Raw genomic sequence first — 13,074 nt, forward strand, 5'->3', positions numbered from 1 at the left:
TGAAACCGAAAATAAAAGACGTGCGAAAAGAAAAGTAAAGTAGTATTTACGTTCGAATGGACGCTAACTATTACGATAAAACCGGAAGCTCGGAGCTCCAGCGCAGCTTCATGTTGTCATTTCCGGTCTGAGAGCTGCGAAATTGCGTCACTTCCTGTCTGCGGGATGGTTACTGAGACGAGCGGCGCAGGGTACTGAGAGAGGCGGGCTGCAGCCAGACTCTCTTGATTTCATCTAGTGTCAGGGGAGAGCGCCAGAGAGCGAGAGAGCGAGAGAGCGAGAGAGAGAGAGAGAGAGAGAGAGAAAAAAAAAATTGGGATATCATGAAAAAGTTGCTAAGTACTACATAAGTGAAAGTTTATTCACCAATAGCCCCACTGTGTGAGACCTTTTGTCCTTTAACTGAGCGAACAACTTTCTTTCCATTCATTTCCTTAGCCATTGTACACCGTTTTGATATCAAAAGGTTTCATCTTCTGTTCTAAAGATAGTTGACGACAACAAAGTGACACCATTTACCATCACAAGCTGCAGTAACATTCAGCTATTTATATTTTGACGTTTGCTGAAAGCCTTGTGTGACAATCGCCCTAACAATAAATAGCGAGGCTGTTTTACATAAAGGGTTCCTAAAATACCGAGTCACAGCGGCGCATCTTTAGAAACGTCTTTAAGCAGCACGGAGCCAGATTGAGTCGCGTGTCAGATTCCCAGACAAAAGATGTGTTAATTGATTATGAGAGTCACCGTTCCTTAAATATATAAATATAAAACCAAGCTTCAGCCATGAAATGGAGGAAACAAGATTTCCTTTGGGTTTCTGTTCTCAATTCATCACACACTTTGTCATTTTAATTTCATTCTTTCTCTCAGGGTCAAATGATTGCGCGTGGCCCTCGGCACTTCTTTATCTCCTCCACGCACATTGCGTTTGCTCGTTTGTGTCGCACCATGTGTGAACGAATAAAACGCGAGCATGAGATTGGCAGCAGAGAGGAGTAGGCATACAGCAACGTGAAGGGAGGGGGGGGGAGAGGTAGAACATGGCCAGAGCATGAACTAGTAGCCCTTACATGAACCTGCTGCTGCCTGATGACTCCTGCCCCTCTCCCGAACAACTTCCTGCTGGTGGGGAATAGCAGATGTCAGGAATGGGTCAAAAAGAGAAAACATGTGTACAGTATTTTCTAGAGTATAGGCCGCACCTGAGTAAGTCGCAATAGCTATAAAATGTACAATGAAGAGGACGGGTAAGGTCATACTGGATTTTAAGTCGCAGTTTTGGGGGGCAATTTTTTAAATTGATCAGACACCAAGAACAAACTATACGTTATATAGGAAAATGAAGACCAAGCTAAATAGTAACGTAACAATGCTAATCGATAATTGAAAACAGGCCTGCCGCTATCGTTTTTTTTTTTTTTTACAAAGTAAAACAAAGGGCACTTTCAAACCAGCACTGCTTGGTCCGTTTTAAACGGACCAGAGTTCTTTTTCCTCAGATAGTCCGCTTCGTTTTATAAACGTGAATACGCACCCGAACTCTAGTTCGGACCAAACAAATAAATTCCGGTCTGCTCCAAAAATGGTGGGTCTCTGTGCGCTTTAAGCGCACCTTGCTTCGCTTGTGAATGCAAGCGGCCCAGGGTGCCGTTTAACAGTGCCTGAGACAGGCGGAGCTTCCCGGGTCGGCCGTTTTGTGAGTCTAGCTCTCCTGGAAGTGGTGACAATCGAGTCCATTAAGTCACAAAAGTGAAAGCGTTAACGCCTGTGCGACTGTACCAGGCAGTTCCCTTTCGCGGTTTTATTTTCCCCTATGCATTTTTTACATATTTTAGATCGCTTGGGATCGAGTCGGGAGGGGCTGACCCCGACGCTGGCCGAGCAGGGACGCTACATTTATGCAGCGTCATACCACCACTCTGTAACGCTCTACCCCGCCCCCTCCCAGGAGGGAGGCATTCCCTCTTCTATTTGTCCAATCAATGAGCGCGCCATCCGTACATGTGATACTACTCGAAAAGTTCGGTTGGCGCAGTGACACTGAACCTTTTCAGCAAGTCATTTGCAAGACTTGTTGTGAGGTAGCTCTCCAACCGGAAGCTGGTCCTCTTGCTCTAATGTAAAAGTGTCCAAAGATATTAAAACCATAGTGTAACCAACAATAAAATACACATTTAAAATGTGAGTGCATAAGAAAGAATGTTTTTGTGGGCCCTTCACGCAAGAAATTAATGACATACGCCAAGACAAAAAAGGCTATCAGTGGTCAGAGTTTATAAAAAATAAATTAAAAAAGAAAATAAATTGTATACGTCGCAGGCCCAGCTAAATGAAAAAAGTACGACTTAGTCCAGAAAATACGGTAATCACATTGAAGATGGTGACAACAGATTCAGTATGCCAGAGGTGGAGCTGGGGCTGAAAGCTGAGTCGGCAGTAGTATCAGAAGACCCTAAGAGACTTTGTGAGTGTGTGTGTGTGTGTGTGTGTGTGTGTGTGTGTGTGTGTGTCTGCGTGTCTGCATGACATTCTTCATATCCCTTCTGTCAGCTAGCACGCACAGATAAGATCAGACCTGGGCAGCATGTGAACCCCTCACGCTCCATCTGACCTCCATTTGCCTCTGCCTCTTTTCCCTCCGTGCATCACTGCTCCTTTAACCCCTGTCAAACACACACCTCTCCAGGTGTTCTTACTTCCTTTACTCACGTTCTACCCTGTTCTATTAATTTTGTCGTGAACTGTTTGAAACGCAAATCTAAGGGTACAAAAAAAAAAAAAAAAAAAAAAAAAAGCAGGCAAAATAAGTAGATTAGGTTTTAATAGTACGGATACAACCACAAGATATCAATTGTATTTTTCTGATCAAATTAGGTGGCTTTTCAAGACCCATACCAAGTAGAAGATAAGCAAGGCAAGCAAAAATGATTATTAGAAAGTGCAATGAAAAGCATGGAGCATCGATAGCCATTTTAGGGTGTTAGCTGTGCCAACGGGGAAGTAGGGACACACATTATCCAGAAAGCTATAGAAGGTAGTCATGTCAAAACATTTTTGTGACGGGAAAGTCATTTCATTCAGCCTGCAACAAATACACATGGCTTGAGAGTTAAGTGCATTTAAATTCAAAATATGGCACGACTCACCCGACACTCCCCTAAGTAGGACAGCCACAGATTATAATTTCGATAGTTGACTAATCACGTATTAATTTTACAAAGAGTCAACTCATCGGCCTGTGACTTGAATTAATTTACAAAATTTGACGGGAGGATTGTCTTTTTGTGAACTTTGTCTGCAATTTAAGGCTCATCATTTTTAATACATAATGCAGACGAACACCACCGGTTAAATCTTTGAATGATTAATCAATTATCAAAATTAGTTTTGCACTCTACCGTTAGGCCAGTGTTCTTTTGGCTCCTGTTTTGCGAAGTGTGTCGCTAATGAGATTGAAAATAATGCAGACAGGTATCTTACTCGCAGTTGGTGTCCAAACTCGAGCAGCTGTTGGTGGTATGCTGGGTCCAGCTGTGATTCTGAGCTAAATGTCCCAGTGCAGGCAAGTAGGACAGCACCTGTCAAATGACATACAAGTATAAATAAGTAGTTGGAGAGGTCACCCACGCAAAAAAATGCAAACATGCACTTACCACTTTCTTGAGGGACAGAGGTCCATCCCCCACTGTAATTCCATGTTTGCAGCACATATTCCGGAATATTGCATCCACCAGTGGCAATTTAAGCCTGTTGGTGGAAATTCTGGCAATCATCTCTACAATGACTGCAGAAGACACAGCTATAGGACAGACCACAATAGTCAATTTCCACAAACTGCACAACATGTATATTAATTTGGTAATAAAAGACATTTTGCATGTAGTATCTGTATTCCTTCTTTACTTTGGCTTGTGATGGCAAAGTGCTCAGCTAGATCTTCTAGGCCCTTTTCCACAAGCTTCGGGTTCAGTTTGAAGTGCTGCGTACACCAAAACTCCACCAACACTGACAGAAGGTCCAGCAGGATGGCCAACAGATGCCATTTGTGCTCGTCGCTGCCAGCAAGGTGCTTTGGGGAAGATGAACAACAGCTTAGTTTGGAAAACTTCAAACGGCTGTAAATGCTCACGCCAGATCAACAACAATCCGGCCCGCATTGTAAAATGTTTACCCCGGCCTGCATTATGAGCTCGATGAGTCTTTTTACAGCGCCAGAGAGAAGAGTTGCACGTTCCCACACGGTCCAGAAGGTTCCATACAGCAAAAAACCTGATGTTTTTACCTTGCAGACTTCAGTTTCTGGACACTGAAATAAATTTCTGTGGGATGGCTTAGTTAATCACACATCATGATTATTTTTCTAAAACATCACCCTGTAAGAGATCTTTTAAATCTTCCGATTTAAAAAAAAAAAAAAAAAAAAAGCTTTACCCCATGGTGATTGAGTTGAGTTCCCTTTGAAAGAGATTCAGAAAAAATGCCAGTATATCATGGTGGAACTGTATAAGAGTTGGCAGTGCTGGCCCAGGGAACTGATGACAAGTGTCATTGCTTGACAGGCAGTAACTATAGAGACAAAACAAATGGAAAACAATACTGCAGAATTTGGGAAATTTTAGAGAATGTTTAAAATGTCATCCCACAAGCATGCATGGTCCATCATGAAACACAATGTAAAAATAAAGCAGAGTAAGTTACGGAATCTTACAAGTGCACGTGACACCAGAGAGCATGTTTATTTCGTATTATACGCGGTACTTTACGCTCGTGAATGAAATGGACTAGCTTAGATGTATTAGAAGCGATCCATATACAGTGAGGAGCAGAAGTATTTGCACCCCTTGTGATTTTGCAGTTTTACCGACTTAGAAAATAGGTAGCAGTCAGATTTCAATCATAGATACATTTCCACTTATAGAGACAATCTAAGAAAAAAATAATTATCCGTAACGCACATTGTATCATTTTTCAATATTTTATTTTTAATTTACTGGGGTTTATAATTACTTGTACCCGTGAGAAAATCAGTGGGAATATTTAGTGCAGAAGCCCTAGGTCAGACGGGGTTCTTTAGTTCTTCACCAGTTTGTCACATATGGAAAGAGGGAGTTTGGCCCATCCCACCACACAAATCTTCTCTAGATCTGTCAGGCTTCGGGGCTGTCGTTGAAAAACACGACGTTATAGAGTCATCCAAATACTTTCTATTGGATTGAGGCCTGGAGACTGGCTAGGCCACTCCAGAACCTTGAACTGCTTTTTACGCAGCCATTCCTTGGTCAGAATGGCTGTGTGCTTCGGATCATTGTCATGTTGGAAGATCCAGCCACAACTCATCTTCAGGTCTCTGACTGAGGGAAGGTTATGGGTCAAAATCTGACGATACATTTCACCAATCATCCTCTGCTTTATACAGTATAGTCGTCCTGTCCCCTTTGCCGAAAAGCAGCCCCAAAGCATGAGGTTTCCACCCCCATGCTTCACAGTGGTAATGGTCTTCTTGGGAATGCACTTATCCTACTTTTTCCTCCAGACACAACGTGTAGTTTGCACCAAAAAGTTCTACTTTGGTCTCATCTGACCACATGACTTCCTCCCATGATCCCTCTGAATCATTCAGATGGTACCTGGCAAACTTCAGACGGGGCCTTCACATGTACTGGCTTTAACAGGGGAACCTTCTCAGCAATGCGTGGTTTTAAACCATTGCACCGTAGTGTTCAACTGACAGTAGCCTTTGAAATTCATCCAGCTTTTTTCAGGTCATTGCTCCTGCCGTGTAGCTCTAGGATGAACCCTTACTTTTCTCATCATAAGTGATGGCCCATGAGGAGAGATTTCACATGGAGCCCATTCTAAACTAGATTATCAGTCATGTTTAGCATTTTCCATTTTCTAACAATTGCTGCAACTGTTGATTTGGAGAATGACCATCTGTAATAGTCCACTGAAAGTTGATCGCCGCCGTACATTGGCCGATCGGTGAAGGCAATCACTACCGCCACTGTGTGAGACCTGAGTTGGGGTAGTTTTGTTTGATTTTTCGTGTTCGAATGGCAAGGAAGAGACTTGGAAGAGCCGTTCAGTTGAGGTTTGCATGTAGCTTAGCTCTCACGCCTCCTGTTTTGTTTACGCTCTTTTGTCTGTCTACGAGTCCGGCAGGGAAATTACAAGAGCCGGAATAACGTTCGGGAGGTTTAAGAGGTCAGCAGTTTTGACCACTAAGCAGTAATTTCACCCTGTCATACTGAATAAATGCATTTTTAATATTTCATATTCCATTTAGCACAAGACTTATTTGTCAGGACCATACAATTTATATAGCAATCGGGGAAAAAATACAGATACAAAGAATATCCTGTAAAAATATTGCAGTAGAGAGATACAAAACGATGACATTTTGCAGTCTGCCCTAGTCATCAGCCTCGTGTTTGTTGTCTCTCTCTCGCCTTTTTCTTCTGAATCTTCCTCCTCCTCCGCCAAATATGACTCAAAGATGTATGGCTGTAGGCCACAGGCTTCCTCTGGATCGATATCACTTGACAGATCCACACTTGAACCAGAGTCGCTTAAAACACTTTCTCCTCTATTGGGCTCAATGCTAAATCCGCTGAAATCACTCATTCTCCGACATCATCACCAAGATGGAAGCGCCAGACAGCTATAATGACAGGAGGAGCTAAATGGCAGATTTAAAGACTTATTTCTCGTCATCTGCGCTTTGCCAAATTGTCGTAGATAGTTAAATAGTCTCAAAATATGACTTTAAATCCAATAATAATGCTATTTTAGTCTTTGTCATGTCACATACACTTTAAGGTTCCTCATGCCAGCGAGTGTAAGCCAGTCCATAGTTTATTCTTGAGTGTTCCTTTATCCCCGTAGCCTCCCTTTTTCTTTTTTTGTCTCCTTGGACAAAAATTTTCATCTCTTCTGTTGCTCTGCCATCTTTGCAGAATTCGTGCGAAAGCGTCACATAGACTTCTGTCTTTACAACAAATGGGGAAAAGGGGAAGTGACGTATGCCGTAAAGCAGTCGGCACATTTGTAGTTTTTTTGTGTGGCAGGGTTCCTGCCACCCTCCTCCAAGTTAATTAGTGTCGGTGAAAGGGATACAGACCCCCTCAGACCATAACAGAGGTGTCAATTAACTAGTTGTCTGTTGACACATCACAAATGTTATAAAACACTTCATAAAAGGTTGAAAAGTTTCCTATTGTTGCTTTAACATAAATGAAGCTTACTTAAAAAGACACCTTATTTTTGTCAAATTTGCGGCTCTGAGAAAATATTTTTACTAAAAGCCACAATGTGTTTCAGTTAACTCTTTTGTTGCCATTGACGATGATAGACATCCAACTGTGTGGCTCTGTTCATCATTTTGCTGGGAATTTCCATGAGTGTCACTAACAGACATCCAATCCATTTGAATTGTGAATGAACAAATGTTCATTCGCTGGCAAATGTCCCAGTTGAAATGGGCTGGAACTCTTTTGCTGTCAATTGCAGCCAATGAGTTAAGTATGTTTTCAATGGGGTTCCTTTCTTTATGTGACTTTCACACAATGAGAAGATGGGGAGAAATTAGGAAGTGTACCTTATGGCGGTCTCTAAAAAAGGCCATTGGCCCTTCTTACAGTGAGGGCACTGCAACACCTGACTGTAAAACAACTTCTTATGCCAAGGAGCAGTGTTAATTAGCAACCGGTGCATTGTTTCTCGGAAGCGTCGCAGGAAGACAGTAGTGGCACTACCCTTAGGACACAAAAAAGGGGAAAAATATTGCTATCAATATAATTTTGATGAGTGACAACAATAAAAACTCAGTTGCAGATTTATTACTCAAAGAACCTGAAACAGGTTCCATGTTTTTGCTTGAGGCAAACACAACATCAGGAAATGAACAAAATCTAGAAATCTTGGTCCTACCTTCTGCGCGTACTTGATGAGGGACACCATGTATGACGATGGTGGCACAATCCCTGGGAAGGCAGCATTTTGGATTGTGTCCAAGGCCTCCATGTAGAGCCCACACTCTATCATGGCGCCAACGTTGCAGAATTTTGCCATTTCAGCTCCCTAAAATAAAAAAAAAAAGAACAGCTAAAATGGAAGTCATATGTAAAAGAAAAATTGTGGGGGTAAGCTGCGGGCAAAAGGCTAACGGAAATTGGAAGTGATTGGCCATCGAAAATATTCCTAGGGGTCATCAGTAACTGTCAGTTCTTGCCAAATAGCATTTAAACTCTGAAGATGGAGAATGGAAATACGCAAGCACTAATAATAGCGCTCTGATGGTGATCCCCCTGGGATATCTACTGACAAGACAGTCATGTTAATAGGTATGCCAATCAAAGCTTTAAGATCAGCTGACCAGTGACCAGAAGACAAGGCGCCCTTGCTCTCCATGTCACTTTGCATTGAAACGTATGACATGAAGGAAATTGAATGACCTGATCTTTCCATGATTATTTTAGAGCAGTACATCATTATACAAGTCCAAGGAAAAGAAGGTGTGAATGTACCTCTGACAGAGAACGATGGGGGCTGTGATAGCCCATGGATTCCGTGAATATAAACCTTGGTCGGTCCTGGAATAGATAGTAAAATTAAACTGTAATGCACTTGGTAGGTCATTTGCGTAGAAGAAAATAATTAAATTTAAAAAAAATATATATATATATATAAAAATTGCAATATGATGGTAAAGTTTAATCTTTTTTTTCTTCATATTCAAATTTTATGAAAAGGCCTGCTGACTTCTCTAAAAACACACCTGTTGTTTGATGGCACAGTCCCTGAGGTCTACCTCCAGTTTCGAAAGGTCAATATCCGCAGACTCCTTTCCTTCATTATCATCATTTGTGATGTTCAAGTCCATGTTGACAGACTTGCGCTGCCAAAACAAAACTGATCATTGCATATTATCTTACTTAGATTGACAACGGTAAATAACGACCATTAAGCATTAAAATTGCCTGAGCCAATACAGCCTTTTAAAACAGATCAATAAAAAGTAATCACAGAGATATCGCTGTTTAAAAAGATACGATTTAACTACTAGTCATTGACACTTGAAGTCGAGTAATCGTTCATCAAGTATTTTTGACGTAGGACTTCCAATAATCTTAACATGATAAACTCATTCAATGCTATTGATGGCAATAGCCCTCCAATCGTGATAAACTAAATTCACCGCAGGAGGATGAAAAGAGTCACATGATAGGATTTATATCTTCAATAGCACTAACAGAGTTTTAACATCCACGAAGGCATTGACTGGAAGTTAACACTTCATTAAGAATACAGTGGGGCACATAAGTATTTAGTCAACCACCAATTGTGCAAGTCCTCCTACTTGATAAGATTAGAGAGGCCTGTAATTGTCAACATGGGTAAACCTCAACCATGAGAGAATGTGGAAAAAAAACAAAAAAAAACAGAAGATCACATTGTTTGAATTTTAAAAATTTCCAAATTAGAGTGGAAAATAAGTATGGTCACCTACAAACATGCAAGATTTCTGGCTGTCAAAGAGGCCTAACTTCTTCAAATAAGGCTCCACTCGTTTCCTGTATTTATGGCACCTGTTTTAACTCATTATTGGTATAAAACACACCTGTCCACAACCTCAATCAGTCACAATCCAAACTCCACTATGGCCAAGACTAAAGAGCTGTCGAAGGACACCAGAGACAAAATTGTAGACCTGCACCAGCCTGGGAAGACTGAATCTGCAATAAGTAAAACGCTTGGTGGAAAGAAATCAACTGTGAGAGCAATTATTAGAAAATGGAAGACCACTGATAATCTCCCTCGATCTGGGGCTCCATGCAAAATCTCACCCCGTGGCATCAAAATGATAACAAGAACGGTGAGCAGCAAAAATCCCAGAACCACACTTGGGGACATAGTGAATGACCTACAGAGAGCTGGGACCACAGTAACAAAGGCTACTTACTATCAGTAACACAATGCGCCGCCAGGGACTCAAATCCTGCACTGCCAGACATGTCCCCCTGCTGAAGCCAGTACACATCCAGGCCCATCTGCGGTTTGCTAGAGAGCATTTGGATGATCCAGAAGAGGAATGGGAGAATGTGTTATGGTCAGATGAAACCAAAATAGAATTTTTTGGTAGAAACACAGGTTCTCGTGTTTGGAGAAGAAAGAATACTCAATTGCATCCGAAGAACACCATACCCACTGTGAAGCATGGGGGTGGAAACATCATGCTTTGGGGCTGTTTTTCTGCAAAGGGACCAGGACGACTGATCTGTGTAAAGGAAAGAATAGTGTATGTATCGAGAGATTTTGAGTGACAATCTCCTTCCAGCAGCAAGGGCATTAAAGATGAGACGTGGTCTTCAGATCTCAACCCCATAGAAAATCTGTGGAGGGAGTTGAAAGTCCATGTTGCCCTACGACAGCCCCAAAACATCACTGCTCTAGAGGAGATCTGCATGGAGGAATGGGCCAAAATACCAGCAACAGTGTGTGCAATGCTTGTGAAGAGTTACAGAATATGTTTGGCCTCCGTTATTGCCAACAAAGGGTGCATAACAAAGTATTGAGATGAACTTTTGGTATTGACCAAATACATATTTTCCACCATGATTTGCAAATAAATTCTTTAAAAATCAAACAATGCCCCCCCCACACACACACACACACATTCTGTCTGTCATGGTTGAGGTTTACCCATGTTGACAATTACAGGCCTCTAATATTTTCAAGTGGGAGAACTTGCACAATTAGTGGTTGACTAAATACTTATTTGCCCCACTGTACATGGACAACAATTGTATGCTTACAAAAACTTCATTCCACATACAGTTCGTTTCTACTCAACCACAGCACTTTTTACCCTTTGCAGCACTAAAGCGACACTTGTTGATTTATGACAGTTATGTTTAAAAAAAAAGTTGTTAAAAAAAAAGTTTTGGACGATAACACTTAATAATGTTAGTCTGAGGTGGGTCGAGTTTTACTCAAGTTAGAGTAACGATACTTCAAAATAATATTACTCAAAGTAATTGGTGAAAAGAATACGTAATGAGTAATATTGTGAGGAACTGCTTATGATTTTTTTTTTTTTTTAAACTATGTTTTTTTTTTTCCTCAGCACAAAGTTATCTATATGAACTGTTATTATATTGTCCATTAACCCATTATGCCAAAGAAGAAAGAAAAATAATTGAATTCCAACGAGAGGAAAAATACAGAAATGAAGCATCATTCGTCCAAAGAGCACAAGTGCCCTCCAGTGGAGAAAATAGCTCCTAGTATGAATAGTTGAATAGTGAATACCTGTAATTTCTTCATAGTTCCTATTATTAAATTAAAAGGATCATATCGCCGGTTCTCCGTGGTCAATCGGTGCTAAATAAAAAGTGGAAGAGAAATTAAAACACGCACTTTTCAGTCATGTTGAGGGCAGCGCTGTCATTTTTAGCAGTGCTTTAAAGAAGCCATGTGATTCAACAGGGCGGCGTAATCATAGAATGGCAAGCTTGAGTCTGATTGGTAGAATGGAGTTATGTAATTGTTGTGGTGACATCTCATAGGTGAAACTGATAGAGCTACTGTTGGCATCGCTGGACAAAAAAAAAATAATAATAAAATCTAATATGTAGAGTAAAGAAGGTAAATGTAATGACTAGTGTAGTCCAAAGTAGCAGAGTAACTTATTGTAGTGTCAAGTATGGCTTAGAAAAACTACATTTTTCTCAAAAAGTTACTTAAGTAAATGTAACTGAGTAAATGTAACACGTTACTACCCACCTCTGGTCTTAGTCATATTAAAACGTGTTTGTCTTAGTCTAGTTTTTGTTGATGTTTTTGTTGATGTTCAATAACAATGTTTTTGTCTGTAAAATTAAAAAAAAAAAAATGACACCAAAAATAATGGTTTCCCACTATTTTGAATGAATATTGACAGACGGGCACATATTGTAGTGTCTCCAAGGACAACGCCGACTTGGTGATTATTAGGGTTGGGCATCGAGCATCGATGGGATCTGGGACTATCACTTCGGTTCTCCCGGAACCGTTCGAATTTTTAAAATTTCGATTCCAAGTTTCGATGCCCTGACTGCCAACCGGAAAAAAATAGCTGCCGGACACCACGAGAAGAAGCAACATGAAGACATGCTACATTATGAGCAAATCAAATTAAGTGGCTAATTTAGCTAAACATGCTGCTTCACTTCACATAAATGACAAAGTAACAGAATAAACACACCGAAAAGATATCAGACCCTCTGTTAAAACGTGCAAACTTACATATTTTGTTTTATCAAGGGTTCCCAACGACGTCTAGTGCAGAGGAGGTGTGTGGCGTCTGTACACCTCAAGGATTGTTTTCCAACTAAATCAATGTTGTTGTTTTTTTTTTTTGCCTGCTCCTTTCAGTAAGTCACCAGTAGGGGAAGCCAAGCGCATATAGCAAAACCAAAGAAAAACTGTAGTCCGGAGTTACAATAGTGACATCTTGTGGACGAGTGAACAGTATATCATTTAGAAAAATATAAAAACTTAAAAACTAGTCAACTTAAAATCAAGGGAAATAACACTTCCCGCATGACAGCCCTTAACTAAATTCTAGAAATACCACCTAAAACAAACAATGCAATACAATAAATGCCTGCAGCATAAGACACTCTAAAACATAGGCAAAAGAACATGTGTACATGTTTTTTTTGTGAGCTTTTGAAAAACATCTTTGTGAAAGTGCACTCCTGTGGAAAGAAACTTCATCACATTCAAGTTCAAAGACATATTTATGAATAAGTTAAAAATAGCTCCGTGATAAATTTATACCAAAGTTAATTGGAAGTTCATATCATTTAAAAAAATAATAATAATAATCAAGAAGAAATTAATATAAACTATGCATTTCTTGGCCCTGCCTATCAAAAGATTCGGAATGGAGAATCGTTTCGAACCGGAATCAAAACCGTTCAAATTCAAACGATGCCCAACCCTAGTGATTTTACACACTCAGCAGGAAATCACATTATTTTCATTAAATTATACCCACCTGGACGTCGGGAACTGTATGTTAAAAAA

General features: G+C 40.5%; 1 protein-coding gene across 5 annotated transcripts in view; it reads right to left on the reverse strand.

The window, feature by feature from the left end:
• slf1 (SMC5-SMC6 complex localization factor 1) overlaps window positions 1-13,074 on the reverse strand; it is a 65,180-nt gene that overhangs the window by 49,365 nt on the left and 2,741 nt on the right. For all 5 annotated transcript variants that reach the window (XM_057831009.1, XM_057831010.1, XM_057831008.1 and 2 more), the window contains exons 6-14: window positions 8,780-8,899; window positions 8,529-8,594; window positions 7,933-8,082; window positions 7,601-7,758; window positions 4,435-4,569; window positions 4,175-4,322; window positions 3,907-4,072; window positions 3,657-3,802; window positions 3,484-3,581 (exon numbers count right to left, since the gene is read on the reverse strand). In XM_057831009.1, coding sequence (XP_057686992.1) covers window positions 3,484-3,581; window positions 3,657-3,802; window positions 3,907-4,072; window positions 4,175-4,322; window positions 4,435-4,569; window positions 7,601-7,758; window positions 7,933-8,082; window positions 8,529-8,594; window positions 8,780-8,899 — 1,187 coding nt within the window. The remainder of the gene's footprint in view (window positions 1-3,483; window positions 3,582-3,656; window positions 3,803-3,906; window positions 4,073-4,174; window positions 4,323-4,434; window positions 4,570-7,600; window positions 7,759-7,932; window positions 8,083-8,528; window positions 8,595-8,779; window positions 8,900-13,074) is intronic.

Source organism: Corythoichthys intestinalis, chromosome 3 (genome assembly GCF_030265065.1).
Source record: "Corythoichthys intestinalis isolate RoL2023-P3 chromosome 3, ASM3026506v1, whole genome shotgun sequence".
NCBI lineage: Eukaryota > Metazoa > Chordata > Actinopteri > Syngnathiformes > Syngnathidae > Corythoichthys > Corythoichthys intestinalis.